This window comes from Homarus americanus, unplaced genomic scaffold, assembly GCF_018991925.1.
Source record: "Homarus americanus isolate GMGI-L3 unplaced genomic scaffold, GMGI_Hamer_2.0 scaffold37032, whole genome shotgun sequence".
NCBI lineage: Eukaryota > Metazoa > Arthropoda > Malacostraca > Decapoda > Nephropidae > Homarus > Homarus americanus.
In genome coordinates this window covers 6,822,683-6,843,010 of record NW_024731852.1, presented here as the reverse complement: position 1 = coordinate 6,843,010, position 20,328 = coordinate 6,822,683, and the positions used below count along the sequence as shown (strand labels likewise).

The 20,328-nt window shown below is 36.6% G+C and overlaps 1 protein-coding gene across 5 annotated transcripts in view; it reads right to left on the bottom strand.

The window, feature by feature from the left end:
* Positions 1-486: 486 nt before the first annotated feature.
* LOC121867997 (armadillo repeat-containing protein 2-like) overlaps positions 487-20,328 on the bottom strand; it is a 33,408-nt gene continuing 13,566 nt past the window's right edge. For 4 of the 5 annotated variants that reach the window (XM_042368191.1, XM_042368192.1, XM_042368194.1 and 1 more), the window contains exons 11-18: positions 18,541-18,737; positions 18,122-18,290; positions 17,193-17,333; positions 14,413-14,629; positions 13,555-13,668; positions 11,698-11,830; positions 9,027-9,187; positions 487-5,673 (exon numbers count right to left, since the gene is read on the bottom strand). In XM_042368191.1, the coding sequence (XP_042224125.1) occupies positions 5,510-5,673; positions 9,027-9,187; positions 11,698-11,830; positions 13,555-13,668; positions 14,413-14,629; positions 17,193-17,333; positions 18,122-18,290; positions 18,541-18,737 (1,296 nt within the window). In that variant the 3' untranslated portion in view covers positions 487-5,509. The remainder of the gene's footprint in view (positions 5,674-9,026; positions 9,188-11,697; positions 11,831-13,554; positions 13,669-14,412; positions 14,630-17,192; positions 17,334-18,121; positions 18,291-18,540; positions 18,738-20,328) is intronic. The other variant, XM_042368193.1, reaches the window with a different exon arrangement.

Below are 20,328 nucleotides of genomic sequence, written 5' to 3'. Positions count from 1 at the left end.
CATGCACGCGATCTATTAACTCAGATTAAAGCAAGTTTTCCAATTTTTTGTGATTTTGTGACACCAAATACTAGTCGAAAAGTGATTGGCAGTCCGATTTATTCATGTAGGACCATTATTTGACTTCATTGCAGCTACATTTGGGTAATTAGTCGGACCGGGCTAGGAAGAGACACTGGGAGGGTTGGCTTGTGTGAGAGTGTAATGGGGTCGTTTACGTACTCTGAAACTCTCCAGTTAGTTCAGATTTGTTATTAGTTTCAGTAAATACCTGTACAGTAACTTCTTTATCATACTCAGTGTTATAAGTCTACAAATAAGCTTTCAATCTATCATCACTCTCATACAATCACCATATAACTTACAACTCAAACTCATGTGAAGACAAGTAGATTCATTACTCACATCACCATGCACACAATCATCAACTGTCTAATTTCTCTTTATTTACTCGCATGTAATATGAGGAATATTAAAACAAAATAATCTATAAACTTAAATTTCAAATTTAGAATGCTCAAAACGTTTATAAAATATATTACAGTACTTCATAAAGTGGATTTTTGTGACAGACTTTACTGTGCGAATTTTGGAAAGCACTGATTCCATACAGGCAATGTTACCTTATTCCATCCTGACCAATAGCTAAACCAGGTTTATTTCAAGGATACATAAAAAGCATCTCAATGTTTTAAAAGTTTGACTTGTGCATAAACTCAGGCACCAATGATTGACAGGCAAATATTTTGATAATTTCATTTAATCCTTGTTTGACTGACAGAGTATGTGTAGCCTTTATAGGAACAACTGTATAATTTTGTACTGTGATTTCTTAACAGGCACATGATCTGACATCTTACTGATACTTTTTGTTATTACCGGGTAACCCTTTCACTACAGTGATGCCACTTACAATATTTTTTTGGGGGCTAATACCAAAACGAATTTATTCAGTAGAGAGAGGACCCCATACACAAAGAGATTCATGGTAAACCAGTACAAAGTAACTTGAAAACCATTAGAAGCTGTAAAATGGCTTGATTTCTGCTACATATGACCACTATCACAATAGACTGTCAAAGTCACGCAGAAATAAGAGCAGTGTTTATTTTATCTTTCCATGAAGAACAGACTGTAGTTAAGTCTAACTTAACCTCCAAACCTTGCTGAAACATTTATGTACTGTTGGTTACAATATACTACTGTATAAGTTTCATCCAGTCACCATACAACACAAGCCTGGAGTAGCATCCACATCGTAGATGATAATCATAGCTTCTTCTAAAATGGTGCTCCCTCTACATTTGTTTATAAAATAACAAATAAAACTAACACAAAATGACACACACATAGATCAATGAATGTACACACAGTTGGACCCAGGGTATAATACATTACTTACAGTATATACACTACCTGTGGTTGTGGTGACAGACAAGACTTTTGGAGAGGACATTCTCTTTAGGAATTAGTGTCATAACTTGGAAAATAACCATCTATGTAGTTCCAAGATGGTGTAATGTAACTTTTGTGGATGAAATCTCAAGCTCTAGTTACAATATACAGTATGTTGATTGTACTTAGGACTCTAATCTATGAACCATAGATTCAACCCCATTACTAGGAATGGTTAGCATGGAGTTGCTCATGTATGGTGTACACTGAGCTGGCCCTATTAATGCCCTAGGCTATGCTAACCCTTCCCACCTGGAGGTTGCCACCTCACAAATTACTGTTAACTGCATAAAAGGATGTTTAGCTTTTTAGCTTAAGTTAGCTTAACAATATCCAGTAACTAAAATACAATTAAAAGGTCAAGTCCAACTAGTGACACCTGATAAGAAAACTCTTTTGGGAGCAATACAACCATGATGCATCTAAATACAGTGTAATGATATACGTACTACAGATATCTCTCATTTAACAATTGGGTTGTGTTCCTGAAAAACAGATCGTTAAGCAAAATGTTCACTGAACGAAGAATAATGAGAAATATTATCCAAAAAGAGGGATAACGAAACAGAAAATTATCACAAGGTAAAAAACATAAAGGTAATAAACATTTCTTATGTGCTCAGTAGTTAGCCCACAGAGCGGGGGAGGGGTAGTGACGTGGGGGATCTCTCTGCAGTCCTCTCTCTTGTGTCCTGTGAAATGATTGCCAAATGGCAATGCAGTATTTTTTTTTATTTATTATAATTTTTACTTATTCCTCACATATACTTGTATGTACAGTACTGTATACACGCAACACAGGGGGAGGGAGAGTGCAGCTGGCCACAGTTACAGCTCACTGCCTGGATACATGCATTCACTTCCCACATATATGGTACACCCATGCTCTTAATTTTCTTATTTTATAATTTTATAGTATACAGTATTTTCTTTATTTCTAAGCCACATTACAGTATTGTAATGATACGCACATACAGTATAGCACAGAATCCCCAGTTTTTCTGACTCCCCTCCCGAATTTTTCTCAGTGAGTCAAAGATCGCTAGACCAAAAATTTATAATCGTTAAATATGAAAGGGTTTCAAATTTTTAATCGCTAAGTGAATGATCATTAAACGAGGGATACCTGTACATGTATTTTCTTGCCAGAAACACACAAATATTAACATAATTGGGTTTTTACAATTCATTAACAAATAGTGCAAAGGGTTAAATGTCATCTGTTCATATTGGTCCACTAATTTAATTGTTACCAGTATAAGGTCTATACAGTATACAATTTCATCTACATTTACACATGGAGTAGCATCTAGATTCACTACAATCTCATTAAAGATACTGGTGTAGCAAACCTTGCTTTATAACACAGGTAAACAGAGCTGTAGCTATATTACCCCTAGTTACAGTAAGTGTGTTTGATACATCACACCATCAAAAGTTGAAAAGATTTCTCTGATATTCAGTGCACATCTCACAAACTAGATAACTTAGATATCCCATTGCTAGGTCAGCCACAAGATACACAAGTTGTAATTCAGATTGGGTAAAGGTTCACATTCAACAACATTAATCCCTCATGTTATGAATGAAATACATTCTTGAAAAGTTATCCACACTGAAATTCTGTAACTCGAACCCAATTTTCCCACTGACCCCCACTACTCTACAGTAAATAATTGGAGCAACATTCGTATGGAAAAATTTTCCTCATAAAGACCCCTTTTCTGTCAGGTTGAATTTTGTGACATACAGTACCTTGAATTTAGTGGTTGTGATTCACTGATTCCAAATAGATGAAATTCCACAACCCAAATATACATGATGCAAGGGACTAACTGGATTTGCTGTGGAAGTAAATTTCAACCACCAGTACAGTACAAACTTATTTGACTGACTTTTAACAGCTTTTTTTCATGTTGAATTTGCATTATTGCCTGTGGTTCCTGACAAGCCTTGTCTGTTGTATACACATTACCTTACTACATTCTTTCACTTATTCAAGTTGTGTATTGTCTACCATTAACTAATTTGTCAGCCACCTGTAACAAGATTTATCAGTCCAGACTGTAAAGATGCAATATTCAATTTTCAACAATTGTACCTTCCCATGTTACTCATATTTTGGTCCTCTACTGCATGTTGAATTTAGTTTTTTTATTAACTTCCACTATTTAACATTAACTGATAGATGGACTTAGAGTTTATATGCTAAATTTCATCTTTCAGGGTTGATATGTATGCTGGACTATATTGAGATGTTACTGAATATCAGTACTGTACTGTACATCAGTGTGGGTACCAACAGGAGTCATCTGGATTAATTAAATTTGATCCCCTATTCATCATTCACAGTAGTGAAGTCTATGCATATTAAAACATGTTAAATGATACAGTGTATACATACTGTATATAAAACACCAACACTAACTTGCCTATTTACACTGTTTTTAAACAAGGCCTCCAAAAAACATCAGCACTGGTGATATACATTTGTTTCATGCAGACATCTTGTTTACATTACAGAAAATGATAATTACACTTAATGTAAGTGATATATCATTAAGAAAAATAGAAGTTGTTTGGCCTAAAGGTGTTAGACAATTAACTCTTGTCTATATAGTACGTACTCATAAAAAAGAGACTTTTTTTTTTCACTATGCATGGTTTAAGATTTGAAGAGAGAGCTGAAATTTGGCATGAAGATGTACATGCACACTATAGTGTCACAAAGATGGACATTTTTTTAAGGTTGGCCCTAGTTATTGATCCCCACCCTCAAAGGTGGAAAACCTTTTAAAATATATCTATATTTTTCTGTTTCTTTGCTATGTACAGCCACAGTTTTTGAGAGCTGAAATTTGGTATGTTTATGTAAATAGTTTTCAGAATACTCCTGAATGTTTAAGGGGGGGGGGGGGCTCCTGTGCATGACCACAGATTTTTAACCTATAGATGAAATTCAGTACAGGTATGGTTATTTTATTAATTTTTTTACATGGGCATTTAATTTGAGCTGAGGGTGTGGCTGCATCCATTCTGGTTAAATTTACTTTATTAAACACAGTCCCGGGTAATGCCGGGTATCCCAGCTGCAGTAGTACATGTACTGTATTACACAAATGTGTATGAAGCAAAGAAACATTTTATTATTTTATTTTATGGTCTACCATCCTTAACTAGGTACCGGGTAGCTTGTATTTATGTGAACACAGTCATTAGGTCTAACCCCAGGAGACCTTGGCATTAGTGGCTAGGATTAATTCATTCGAATAATTTTTGGGGCTGGGGCTACATCTACTTTAAAAATGAATATTAGAAGCAACAGTTGCAATTGAAAGATACCAAGGCATGATGTCACACTTACTTGTATGCATCTCCAAGTGGACCAAGTTAGTTTTTAGGTGGCAAGCCACATATAGTCTAGGCTGGACAGTTTTTTCTTCTGTTAATACAGCTCCTTGTAGCAGTTAACACACTCATGCACCGTGACACTTATAGGCATCAATGATAATCTTGTCCAGTTGGTACTAATGCCCCAACGTGTCTCTAGCTTATTAGGTTGAGGTGAGTGCAGGGGTGATCAAAATGAAAGTGATGATGTTTGGGGTAAATAAAGTACGTACTGTACTACAGTATAGATTTCTGTCAGTCTAATATTAATTGAACAACACAAATTTAAAGGACAAAGGTTATGACAAATCTATACTAATGAATCTATTAGTTCCAACCACTAATGTCAAGGTCTCCTGAGCCTTGATCAAATGCCTTAATGTGCATATGCTCGAGCTGCCTCGTTTTAACCACTGTCAAAAATAGGATTACAGGATCAATCCTTCATTTACTGTACATTACCTTCGATAGTGCGACATTAATAACTATAATGTACAAAATTTTATTTGTCAAATTTTTCTCTTTAATAAGAGCATGAGCAGCGTAATAATAAGAGCATGAGCAATGTATATACAAATTAACATTGAAGCATTATACTTTGTCATATTATTATACAGTTAATAAATATCCATATTTAATATGTACAATAATAACTATTTAGTTTTTATGAAGTTGCAACAACTGGAAGTGCAGAAGTATTCTCTTCAATACGGTCCAAGAGCTTTGTGGCAACATGAGCAAAGTCCTCCCACAGCTGATAGACGATGTCCTTTGTTTCTGGATCACACTCACCAAATACTTCAGGGTTGTTGAAATATGAATCATCATCTGTTGAATCAAGATTTATCAATTCTACAGTAATGGGTGTGTTGAAGTACCACAGGTGTTGGTTGGAGTACAGTGTGTGTTAGCATAATGTGGATTGGTTGGAGTGTAACGGTCACAGTTACATATCTAGTATCTTAATACCCACACTCATTCATATTATACACTGCCGTCCATAAAACATGTGCGAAGCTCTGCGAGTTACCTCCCAGAGACTTGTTTTCTCTCTTGCCTAAAGTGCCCTCCTGTAGTGTAAATTTATATTCAGAATGTAACATGTATGAGTAACAGTAAGTGATATGCCTACTGTTAGCTAAAGGATTCAAGATTCAGTAAGTACATGTTGAAAGCTTCAACTATATTGTATTTATGAGTAGTGAAAATTGAACTCAGACGATGTGTTAGACTGCCGAGGAAAGCCTATGACCAATGTTTTTGTCGCCCTTGAAGTTACGAGATATCCATTCAAAACTAAAGTTACCGTTAGGTGTCTTTGATTTGCAGCCATCAGAGAATCTGATGACTGTTATTGAAGTCATTGTCGTCTTTGTATTAAAGAAACTCATTAATCATTTGAGAATGTGTGTCAACTGTCCCAGTCTCTGAAATGTAATTCGATCCCAGTGAGTGTCTCCCTTGTCCAAAGAGCTGACTAACCACAAAGTGAGTTTGTCATTCCTCATACCTGTGAACAATATAATTATTGCTTTGCAAGCTCAAACATAGACTAGATTATAAATGATAGCCGAAAGAAATTAATTTAGAACCATGACCGTAATTTTCATAGAATGATGTGTACCGTAACTGAGACGATAAACATGTCTAGTAAATGCTGACTGAGTAACCCTTGACGTATATAACCGAGAGCACAGCCAGAAGCACCATTATTCTGACTGTGTTTCCCTTTATGCTCAGGTATGTGTAACTCAAGAGTCTCACATCATCAAATTAAGTGAATTTAGCGTAATTGAACTTTGTTTGAATACAGTACAAGTCTTCCTGTTTTAAAGTAATTAAACGTCTTGGGTTTCAAGTGACCATATGCCAATCATTTCTTTGAAAGATGTATTTTGTAACATTTGTATACCCGGTATTAGTTGTTATTAATCTGACTGCATTTTCAGCATAATCAGGCACTGTGAATGGATGTTGAAGCTACAAATGGTCAGTAGCCATCTACAGGCTGGGTGTCTGAAGCAGGTGGCGAGCAGTATCTGGACCTGTGCATTCACTATCAAACCTGAAGGATGGCCGCATCTTCACTAAGCGTGAACCCGGAGGCAGTTTCACCGAGTGTGTACCCACAACAGTGTTTGAATTCAAGTTGGTGTGAGCCCTGTGTACTCATTTTGTAAGTATCCATCTGAAGTATGTTATTCCCACATAGTAAATGACTACCGATGTGTCCTGTGTTGTACAGGGTGTTGTAAGGTATAATATTAATAAAGGATGAGAGGTAAGGTTGAATCATTATGACCCCTGGATTCGTGAATCGTGATACTGTACTTGCATGCAGTCAGTATAATCTGTATCTACAGTATTGAGTGCAATAAGAAAGAAGTAAAGTGCAGGAACTACAATCTTGTGATGGGCTTTTGAGTGTTTATGAGTGCTGTAAAGTGATATTAATTGTTAATTAATTAAAGTGATAAAGAACCATCATTTTTGTGTGTCACTGTTGTAGAATGTTACCATTGATCTGGAGTATTTTATACTGAACATTATTACTGTTGAATTGGAATACAGGTACTGTACTTATCTTTTTAACCTTAAAGTAAAACATAATGTTTACCAAATCTTGAGTAAACCACAGGAAATGGTTCAGATGTTTTGTGTTCTGTGGTAGTGTTCCTAAACTCAACTTCGTTTTTTAAAAAATAATCATAATGTATTTTGTGCTATCACTAACACTGCAGTATCTACCTTTTACTCTCCCTGATAATTTGTGCCACTGAAATACAATAGAACCCACGAGCCTAGACATCACCACACGACCACCAAAGTGTTTCACAGGTTAATGTGTTAAACTGTATTGTATATTCGGATGTAAAATCTGGGTGTGCGTGGCCTACCATGAGTATTGAAATTGTACTGTAACATAGGGTTTCTCACATAAGCCCCAAGATCAGAATATATATAAGAAACTATGAAGTAAATATAGAAAGAATATAGGAGATAAGTAAGAGAAACGTAAATGTAAACTTAAGTACACTTAGAAAGCTAAAGAACCAAGAAAGAAAATATAAGTAAAAGTATACTGAAAGAAATTAATACAATAAGACTTACAGAAATCAGAAAGTAAATCAATACTTAGAGAAATTTAATTAACAGTGAAAGAAAAACTATAGATTGTTTGTGTCCCTATGAATGGTTCCCAGTGGTGAGTTAGTATTTTGTCAATATAAATACATAATAAAAATATAGGATAAACAGCATTTAACATTACCTGTCTATGTGTGCTGGTTGGAGTACAAATTTCAAGGTACGTACAGTATATTCCAGTTATACCATCCTAAATAAACTCTTGCATGGCTTGATGCGTTCATAATTTATGCACTACTTTATTAGTGGTGAAGTCTCTTAAGAATTACTTATAGTCCAGCAGTTAACTGACCAAATATGCCAGAATTTTTTTATTTTATGGTAAACATAAAAATTGTAGGAGATGGATTTCTTATATGTAGAATTTAATATGATGGGCACCCAACATAGGGAACACTTACAAAATGGCCACTTTCTCCAAGGTGGCCATTAAATAAAACAACTAGAAAATTTACGAACATTCTGAATATTTCATGCATTCAGATCATAAAATATAAGCCAATTTAAAGTTGGCAGCCATACATATGAGAGTAAGTATATAGAATAAAGTACAGTATTCGGAGAACTTTAAAAAATCTATAAGCTGTCCTTAGAACATTATTGATATGGGTAGAGGCAATCAGGGGTTCCTTTAACAATGTGGGTTTTCACAATATCAAGCTGATAAAATATTAATTAATTAATAATTAGATATAAATGAAATATATGACAATTATCTTAAATGTAACTTGCAAGACAAGGTATGAAAATACTGCTATAAAAACATTACAACCAATAAACTATGCATAATTTTGATGCTACACTAAATTATGCAACTTTTGTGGAATCACAATACTGTACAGTATTTACATGGCAACACAACACCCTGCCTCTCATGCTGCAAAATATTTGTACTGTAGCATCTTAACACTATGTCATGCTTCACAATATTGCTACCAAGGATAGTTTTCAGTTTACCAATACTAATACTGAAAGTGTCATCTGTGAAAACTCTTTCATTAACCCTGTGAGCAAATTTATTAGAAATAACTTACCTAAAAACTCCTCTAATACAAAGATAAGTTTTTCTGTCTCTTTGTGGCCAAGTGTTTCTTCCACATCAGCAGCTGAGGCACAATAGTTCCATAACACCTGGCAAGCCAAACTACACAACTGCCAGTCTCCATAGCCAAAGTACTGGAGCACATCAATCATTCTGTACAACAAGAGAATTTTATTGCCGTAACTTCCTATTAGTGTGACTGTTATCAAGATGACATTCTTGAATACCTAACTCGAATTTAGTCAAAACCTAAAAATTAACACAAGTCCAGATACAGTAATAGTCATACAGTATGTAAAGACTGGGCATCAATACAGTATTGTATGCAGGATTTATCCTAAAATTGTCTGTACTATTTTTAATGTAAATTAAAAAAAATAACTAACAGACATGCAAACAAGCAGTTTGGACCACCTTGTATCTGTAATCCAAATACTTTTTCTTGATATGTCAACAGATTTCACATTTGCACAACAGTGGCTCTCTGAAAGTCTAGCTGATTTTAAATTTCAATCCACTTTTGCTACATGTCGACAGTCACGCTAGTGAAAGAGTCCAAAATCCTAGTCCATAATTCTGCAATGTTTGTTACAAATGTGTGATACATGACATATTTCTGGGATATGAAAGTTATCATGTATTGCACATCTGTAAAAACATTGTGAAAATATGAATGAGGTTAACAGACTGTATTGACAGTGTGATTATGGATATGTTGCTGAGGATTTGGGCTGAATTTTAATATCAGTTAGAAGTTCAGAGAGCCAGTACAGTAATTGCACATCTGAAAGTCTACTGACATGTCAAGAAAAAGTGAGCCAGAATACCAGATGGTACAGACTGCATGCTGTTATGTCTCATCCTTTAATTATTATTCGAAATAGTAAAAATAATTTAGGGACACCCTGTACAGTACAATGCTTTAATATTACTCTTCAAAATTTCATAAGTACCCTTATTTTACATCACTGAGTTCAATAAGAAAGAAAAACAATGATTCTAAAGCAACAGATATGTTTAGTTGTTGTTAATTAAAAATATTGTACCTAAGTGTCAGGGATTTAACAAATGATTCAGGCTGAAAAATATTACTGTACAATTTAGCTGCTCCCTCAACAAAGATTATGTGTGGCGTATCTACATAAATTTAAATGTTAAATCTATCAATGCATATAACAATTCTTCTATCAAATGTAGCCATAGTTCTTGTATGACAACAACCTTCTACCTACAGAGTTATTATTACAAATTTTTTCCATGTTCTGCATTAACCCTTAAAACCCGGATGACATTCCTCTATGTTCACTAAGGCGACCCAGGGTGACATTCCTCAACATTCTTAATTTTCGCGGCACAGTATTTTGAATGTCCAGGTGGAACGAAATACGTTGTATTGGATATTTGTTTAATTGGCAACTCGACTCATGCATAATCTTTGTCTCAAGCGGCTAATGGGCCGATCAGTGGTGAAGAGGAAAAAAGTAAGACTCTTGCCTCATGGTTCAGAAATTCATAGCTGCCATATTTATTGCTATGATAAATAATAAAATCGATACGTATCATAAAATATAATAGTACGTATTTTATGTAAAAAAAAATAGCTCCTTCCACACTCAAACCATCCTGTGAGTAAAAGACAGTTCAGGCAGACAACCAGTTGACTTACAGACATGCGGCTGCTGTGCTACTGTGTATACCATGACGTTACATCAAGAGGGATCACAGTCATGCAGTTATAGCTCAGTAACCTACTGCCTCAACGTACTGTATACTCACTTCCCACATATGCTCTCCATTTTTCTTAATGTATAATTTTATATTATGTTTTCCATATTTCTGTGCCACATTAGAGTACAGCATTATAATGATTTTCCACAACTTTGATATTTTCATTACAAGTAACAATATACAAGGCTGGCTAGTTGGTCATGTAGTTTTAGCCAAGGCCTTGGCTATAACCACCTTCTCACACATACACACTCAAGCTCTTCATTTTCTTGTTTTATATTATATTGTATTTATTTATAAGCCTCATTAGAGTAATGTCATGATTTTTCGACAACTTCTATAGTTTCATTACAAGTAACAAACAATAAACGTTGCAGCCTGGCTGGCGAGTTAGCCTTGTAGTTACAGCCCACCACCTATACACACGTTCGTTCAATTCCCACACATTCACACCCATGCTTTTAATTTTTTCTTATTTTATGGTTTTATATTACATTTTCATTATTTCTAAGCCATATCGTTTATATTGAATGTTTTTTGTTTTGTGTTTTGCTGAAATATGCCCAAGTGAGGGTCCGGTGGGTCTTACATCGCCAAGGCTTTATGGGTTAAAATGTCCCATTTTGGAACTATTTAAATGAATGCTTGAAGATTAACAAACTAATGTTTGAATGATTCAGAGGGCATAATTAATTAATTATATTATAAAAAGTGCTCAATTCAGTAAGATTGACAGGTCCTAAACTTGTAATATACCATGTAATAACATATTGTATGGACACACAAACCCCATACAAACTATGTTTAGCTCAAATTGTACCATACATGACAGTTGGAAGGTTGAAGAAGTTTTGCAAATGAATTTTAAGGAATATAAGTATATTCTAACAAACAGGTTATCATTACATTCACACATATGCAACAATAGACCATACCTGAGAACTCCATTTTCAGTTTTGAATATAGATCTTCTTGAAGCATCAGACATAAGGTTGACGAGAACACCAGCACACACGTACACTAGCTCTCGGGAATCACAGTCTAACATCTCCACCAATACCTCCAACACTGAGGGAGAAAATTAGGTATGAAACACCAAGTGACCCTCAATTTTGTGAACTACAGTATCACCTCTCTATATTGGAACTTCTATATGTATATTCTACCAAAATCCACTATTTTACCGAACCACTCCTCAGATTCCAGCAATGTATTACCTTTCTATACTGAATGAATTCACTATCCGGTACAGGCAGTCCCCAAATTACATATGGGTTGTGTTCCTGGAACCTGTTCGTAAGTCAGAACAGTGTTAATTCCATAGATGAGATTAGGTTAAAGCACAACCCTGCCCATGCAAAACAACAACAATATCCCATACGTACCAAATAATGTAAATAAAGTGATGTTAAAAAATACAAAATAATGAAAGTAATGTAAAAATTAGGATTTTTGTTAGATTTTTGTGATGAATAATACACTGTATTTGGACCCCATTCATAAGTCAGGTGTTCGTAACTCGGGGACTACCTGTATACCGAACCCCTCCCCTCAAATATCTCAAATACTGTATTCAAATATAATAATATTAATAATAATATGCAATGACTTTACCCGCTCCATTAATGCACAGAGAAATTCATGCATTTTTTTCAGGCACCGGTATTTACTGTAGGCCTTAGAAATTATTATTTTCACATCAATTTGTATAAAACACTGATCCATTAGTTCCTCTGTGATGGGAAGGGATTGGTGAACTAAGGGACTTCTTCAAAGTTCCAATTTGTGTTTTTGAGTTACTGAAAATGGACATTGTAACAATGACTTTGAGCTTTTGTGCCAGCAAATGACTCCAGGGTGGGTAGAGAAAATACACATTTTTTGCATCTGCAAAACTAATCATTTCAATGGCCCAAAGCATTAATATTTTCTTCAAGCAAATAACAATCACACAGTTTATTAGAGGAAACATAGTTCTTGCCACAAAACACAGTACAGTACATGGAGTTTCACATTCAGTCCTGTCATGGATAACACCAGCACATGACACATATTACAGGTAGTTCTTGAGAATGACTATAACCCCAAAATTTTTTGGGCCATCTTGGCCAAACTGCTGGCAGTAGAAGCATCACTTAGGGACAAGTAAATAAAACTTAACCTTTAGTTTAAACCAAGCAACATTAAATATTTCTAGCATAGTAAAATTTCCCAAAGGTTATGATTAGTGTTGAGGTATTATTTAAAACACCGAGATTTTTTTTTTAATGTTCTTCCACTGAAGAGAGCGCACTACGACAAGAGCTTACCTCTGGAGAGGACACCTCTACTAACAAGCTCCTGTCAAAAATGTTTGATAATTTGCAATGTAGAGACTATTGTACATTATGTTACAACTATATATTTATTGGCAGTTACTGTAGTGCAATAATCTTTCAGGATCTAAATACGGAAATTATATTTGAGTTTAGTCCTTAGTCCTTAAAGTTATACTGTACATCCAAAATGTCAGCATATACTCCATTTTCTACACTTAACTGCACTATTCAACCTGGTCCCATGTGTTGGACTTGCAAGTGGATTTGTAAAGAATGCATCAAGGGCAGTCAAGAAGTGTTCTCTACCAATATTGCTGGTAAGTTGAAGACAAAATGTCAAGGCAGACATGATAGAGAATACAGTCATTGCCAGAGAATAATGGTACACACACCAATATTTTGAATGTGTAGGTAACTACCTCAACGATTGTAACACACACATCAAGAGACTTTATAAACTCCCTGAAAACATACCAGCCCGTTTGGTGAGTATGTCCCGGATGTCCCTGAAGTGGGTCAAGTTACCAAACACCCGGATAGTCTCCACCAAGCCCTCCACGTGGTCCATAGGTAACATGTCACACAAACCTATCAATTACAAATGGTGTGTCAGAATACAGGTCTCAGGGATGTGAAATTTAAATACAATTAAAGTACAGTGATTAGTGCGTCAGTATCTTGGTCTGATGTAGGTAAACTCTTGTTGATCTCAACCTAGGCGAAAAGGATAATGGTCAATGACTTGTGGCAGTGATAAGCTGCTGTAATTGGAGTATGTTTCACATCCAAATCACAGAGGATGGGTCTTCTATATTATGGTAAATTGCATTGATATCACTTTTTTTAGATGAAATCATGGCCACTTAATTCAGAGCTATTAACTTTAAGAAGTAACTGGTTTAAATGATGGAACAAAGTTAAAAATAAATTAGCCGAGGCTTTTGATTTAGTTACAGGAGTAGTCTGTATGATATATAATGGTAACAACTGAAACAGGAGCAATACAAATTTTGCAAAGATTTTAACTACCTGTAGTTGCATTGGCCAGATAAAATTGGGAGAAAATTTTAACGCTTAGTGAAATGGAAGCCACTTATCTCTTCTGGTAAAACCCCCCAATAGTAATGTTGTTCAGGATATCTCAAAAACTGAGTGAGTAGGCAGCTCTGCTAACTTCTAATCTAACCAGGGTTACCAGCATAGTAGACATTCTCTAGTCAATCTATCCTTCTGCACACCCTGTTTCACAGTCCTTTCCTTTCTCCATTTCCATTCTCCTTCTTCTGTCTTTTTCTTCCCTTCCCTTTCACCATCTTCTCAAATGTCACTTACATTCTGCCAGCTGTGTGTGCAAGGCAGAGATTGGCTGGTCACGGGTGTAGAAAGTCAGATTATTCAGAGTTGCCAGAGCAGATAGAACTAGCTCCTCACTCTCATCCACTGCCTTGTGTTGGAGCACGGAGATCAACAGAGATAAGCACGTCCGTGAGCGAGCTAACACAGGTCCCACACGTGTATGCACCGACACATTGGCCAGCACACGGATCAGCTGGTGAGAGAAGATGGTAAATTAATCATAATAGAGATAAATAGGTAAACTAGAGATAATAACAGCAGCAGTAGTGATACTGTAGTTACTAAATGCAATAAGCCACAACAAAGGAATGTTTTCACTGCAGTATTGAAGTATTCAAAACCCTGACAACCAATTTACTTATGGAAACACTACCATTAGTAGATGTGTAGACATGCCAGGTCCTTCAAAAAAAAAAAAAATGTCATTCGAACCATTCCTTGCGAGGAACTCTTGACTCGGGCAGTGAACTCATAATATCACCAAGGTTAGTTTGGTAAAGAAACTACACTACTCTTATTAGTGCTGCATTTTGTCAGAAACCGAGAGAAAATATAAACTTAATTAGTTTGAGTGAAATGCCTAATGGATAACTAACAGTTGCCTTAGACTACCAGAGTACAGTATAGGGAAAAAAAGGGGAAAACAGAGCTACAAACCAGAGGAAAACAGAGCTACAAACCAGAGATATCCAAAAGTGGTGACAGTGAGCTACCCACCATAGAAAGACTGGGTAATATAGTGAAGGAACACCAACTTACAGTAGTATATAAAAGAACAGGCGAATACTATAGTGAATGAGGGAAAATTTGCAACCTGGTAACTAGTGCACCATCAGGTCACTGTGGTGCCACCAGTATATCAAGCCATAAATTTTAATTTGTATTACAATAATATACTGTGGTACATTAGCAGTAAGTGAACAGTGCACAAAAATACAATAAGCAGCCTTTGTGAACTTGAACTAAACAATCAAATGCAATTGAAGTACCGGTAACTGGCACCATTAAACCGACTGTTTTTGTACACTGGAGTCAAGGGAGGCACCTCACACCTGCACCCCCCAACAGCCCGGATGTATACCTCCACCACCTCTACCACTGTTGGAACAGGTACGGTAAATCACTACATTTAGGGTTAAAAGTGTGTACAGTATATACCCAGAAGCTGCATAAAAATCATAATTCAGGGAAGAAAGTTTTCCTCTCCCTAGAAAGGCAGCAAATTGTGCAACAAATATTAGCTAAGCTGAGAATTAGTATACCCACTGCAGCTTGCCAAGTGTTTGTCAACGTTGCCACATTTAGAACATAGTAGCACAAGTTAATTCAGGCAATCCAAAATTCAATACACCTGTAAATAAATAAAAAAGGACTGGCAGCACCTATGGTTCCTGCAATGAGCCCTCAGGGAGCAAAGTCGGGGACCTTACATGCCATAATTGCGAGATAGAGCATCACAAGGAATGCTTAGGATTGACTGAAAATCTATTTAAAGCTTACAAATGCATCTCAGGTTCTGACAATAATCATGCCATGTTTCTCTGTACAGAATTTATGAAAGAAGTTAAGGAGCTATTAAAGACTGTAGAGTATCATGAAACCAAGATAGATAAGTTAGACAAAGAACAAGATAAACTCAATCCCAAAAATAACAGAACTAGAGTAAATAATGCAGGAAGGCTAAAACAACTTACAAAAAATCATAGCCAAATCATCATCTAGTTTACGGGAAGCCACGAATAATGTTTCTATGTACATACAGTATTATATGTCTGAGATGACTCTGTTGGTGTGAGCATATTAACGTGTAATAGTTCACTAAATCGAGTGAAAAATAACGAAAAAAATTCCTTCCGCTAAATCGAGAGTTCAATATATCGGATTCCGTTAAATCGACAGTATATTGTGTTGTTATTTTTTGGGGCACATTCTGTATGTAGGATCGTGTGCACATGTAAATGATTAAAAAAACAAAAAAACAAACAACGAAAGCCAAGTTTATCGACATGAATTTAAAAGTTGAATAATAACCATAATGTAGCTTACAGCTTGGCTTGGAAGCAAGAGGACTAGCGGGATGTGACTACAGTAAAGAGTCTAACTTAACAACAATGCCAGCAATGTTAAGTGTGACACTTAAAAGGCACACCATCATCCTCAGCTGTGAATTCAAACAAATGAACTGAATGGTGGGAGCAATTACCTTAAGGGAGGGCAGTCAGGGCTCACCACAGCTGACTCTCATGGGCGCGTGGTTAGAATTTTTGTTGGGACCCAAATTCGTATAAGTGGGGGAAGCTTTCGTTCAATGAAAAAAAAGAAATTCGTGTAAGTAAAATTTTGTATCTCTAACGTTCATTAAGTGAGGGATACCTGTAATGTAAAGTCCATCAATGGAGTAGGATTGGAAACATTATCAATGGAGAATAAATGGAATATTTGAGTACAGAAAAAATAGATAAAATGAACAGATAGCCAGAGATAATGTACCGGGTTCAGTATATCTGTATGGTGTATAAGGTTGGGAAAAATCTAACTCAACACCATCCAAATGACAAGGGCCTCTAAGAAAATACATGGTGGGGAATTCTAATTAAAAAGGTGGTAATGCATTCTAACCTATCCAGATAAAGAGGGATATTGAAACTAACATACAGTAATCCAAACATAAGGAATTTAAGCTAACCCAATCCAAATGGTGAAAAATCTTTGCCAAACCTAAATGGTTGAGAATTTTATAATCACACTTAACTGACCTTGACCATGACGTCCTCTGGGGTACCACTAGCAGGGGTGAGAGGGTCGACCATTTCTTCAGCCTGGTGGTGGCGGTCACGTCGCAGGTACTCGGTCAGAATCTCAAGCAGCGTCTCCGTGAAGCCTTCCTCACTGAAGAGCTGTGATCCCAAGAGTTAGTGTTAGTCTTAATAGCGACACACATGCCAAGGCAGGTTATGTGGTCTGTCAATCTTACACCTGGCTAACTGCATGGATCACTCACACTGGCTGGCTCCACACACCTGAGTGATGTTCACACCATCTATATATTCCACTCGTACCTTCTCCATTATCTATTAAAATATTTAAATCATTATAAATTCATGAGTTGCATAAAACCATGCTGAAGAGAATTGTATAGAAAAACATACAAATAAAGAGTCTTTATAGAATTTAGTGAGTAAGTGGAATAAAGAACAATGTATATGTTTCACACCAGCAGGCTCTCTATACACCTACTGACTTCTTCCTAAACTCATCATGTCTGGAAAAGGGCTCCAGGTGAGTCTTCATGCAGCAGCCAAAGTGACCAGGGAAGTCAATAGGGTGAATGAACAAATGCAAGTGATATGGAGGGCTGAGGTACAGTAGGTGAACTCTGACAAATTAATTGGTGAATGTTGATTACATTTAGTTTGCTATACAGTATTATTTTTTGTTTTGTCAATAAAAAGCCCAAATATCAACTGCAGAGCCCTTACTGTTACCCAAGGAAGGTCTCATAGCATTTATAGGATAAGAAATGACAGTGTTATAAAAACCTCTTAAAGGCTTATCCGCTTAATAGATACTCCTAAAGAAAATATCTTGTCTGTGAAAAGAAGTCTGATTGTATACCATCAGGTGATAATAAGCAATATATTAAACGTTAAATACAGGTACACATAATAAGCCGGTGGCCCCTCACCTTCCATCTGGCATCATCCGAGTTGGCCATCATGTTGCCAAGAGCGTAGGCCAGCCTCACCACGATGGCAGGGGCAGCAGCATGACGGCGGAGGGCAGCCACGGCAGCAGGGAGGGTGGCTGGGTGTGCGGCCGCGGCTGCACAACACTCCTCGTGCGTTGAGATAATGCTGCCAGTGATGACAGTGAGTGACAACAGAAATATTTTTTTAAGTACAGTATAGGAGACACTTGATATTTATTTTTAAGCTTTAGCTGTTCAATATAAGACTTTAGGCATGTCTCATGGGTCACTTCCGTAAACCCTCGATTATGACAGTACAGTATCTATGTGAAAAAGGAGCAATGACTCAATGTTTGGGAACCACTGTTAAACAAAATACTGCACCTACAAGTTCCCTCATAATACCAGCGTCTCACCTGAGTATCCTGACCACATTAGCTGTTACATCATGGTCATGGGAGAAGTGCTGCAGAAGGGCACACACCTGGGGCACAGCACCAGTCACCAGCAGGAGCGGAAAAGTCCTCTCACAGCTACTGACATGCCGCAGTGTCCCTGTCAGCTGCACCAAGGCATAGTGGGTCTGCTCTGGTACACTCCCACTTTCCTGCTGCTATGAGGAGAGTACCAAGAGGTGAAAGTGGTGTACGAGTAGCAGGTGGAGGAGCAGCAGGTAGTGATATAGAAGTACAGGGGTTCTAATTATCTGAGATTAATGGGGCTCGGAAAATCGCCACTTAAATAGGGGAATTTCCACTCATAAGAAAAAATGGAAATAGGGTTTAATTGAGTAGGTGTACAACCAACGGTGACAGTTAGTAACAACTGTTACAGTAGATAGTACAGTACAGTACAGCTGGTGGACGCTTGGTCACAGCTCAAGGCTGAAGAAGCCGCAAGTCCACAAAACTGTGAGGGGTAAATTTTTCAGAGTGAGAGTTGTGAACTCTTGGAACAATCTGCCAGAGAGTGTGAGCTCTTTCAAGGCCAGACTTGACAAGCACTGGAGCAGATTCAGAAACATTCAGGAGCCAGTACATGCCCAGTACTTGCCAACAGTGCATAACAGTGACGTGACCGATCACCCAAGCGGCCAACGAGCCGATCAGTGGTTAAGAGGATAAAAGTAAAGTAAAAAAAAAAGGACAAAGGCAAGCCATCCTGTATTATCAAATCATAGTTTGGCCTGCCTGCATCACAAGTTCAAGACAAAAGCATCTGCTGGTGAGTACAGTATATAGTGTACAGGGGATCCCCGGGTTACGATTGGGTTCCATTCCTGAGGACGTTCTTAAGTCAGATTTGTACATAAGTCAGAACACATGCAATGTGTATACTGTACTTACAGAACAATGTTTAAAATCCCACTATATCATAGCCTAAGTTCAGGGCCGGATTACGACCCTTAGAGGCCCTAAGCACTTAAAAGATTTTGGTGCCCCCCCACCCCCCCATATATACGTAATTCAAAATATAAACAATAATAAACCATAAAATAAAATGTTATTTTTCGAAATTAAAAAAAATTTACAGTAAGATGGAAAATAATGTTTATTTTTGTATACGTCCACTTTATTTATAGTTGAAAAGTTATCTCCTACTTTTTTAATTGCAAAGTCTTTGATCAGATCCTCAAAACTAGTCTTATGTAACACATCTGCTTCTATACTTAGTAGAGATAAGGCATCCAGCCTGCCTTGTTGCATAGTTGTTCTGATGGGATTTTTAATATACTTCAACTTAGAAAATGAACGCTCAGCTGAGCAATTTGTGACCATTAATGTTAAAAATATACGAAAGCCAATACGTATCAACATTTGGAAAGGCACACTCAATATTGTCTTCTACAATCATTTTATAAAGTTCAGCATGACTGAATCTTGTTTTTACATTTTTTGTTGCACTGAATTTATGGCGCACATATAAGTGAAACTGCTGAAGCTCAGCTAAGAAATTAGTGTTGAAATCCTCTGGGTAAGCATCAATCAGCTTTTGACAGCACTGAGAATACCTTTCAATTTCAGTAGATGATGAAGTGGCATTATGTGGCACATCACTTAGAAAAGAAAACCTGTCTGCTATTTCTTTATACAGTATATCTCTCCTCTTCTTCTCATCTCAGTTTCAAGTTTGTCAATAATTGTGTAAAAGGTGGTGATACGAAATTTATCTCTGGCATTCAGATATACTTCTGGTGCATCTCC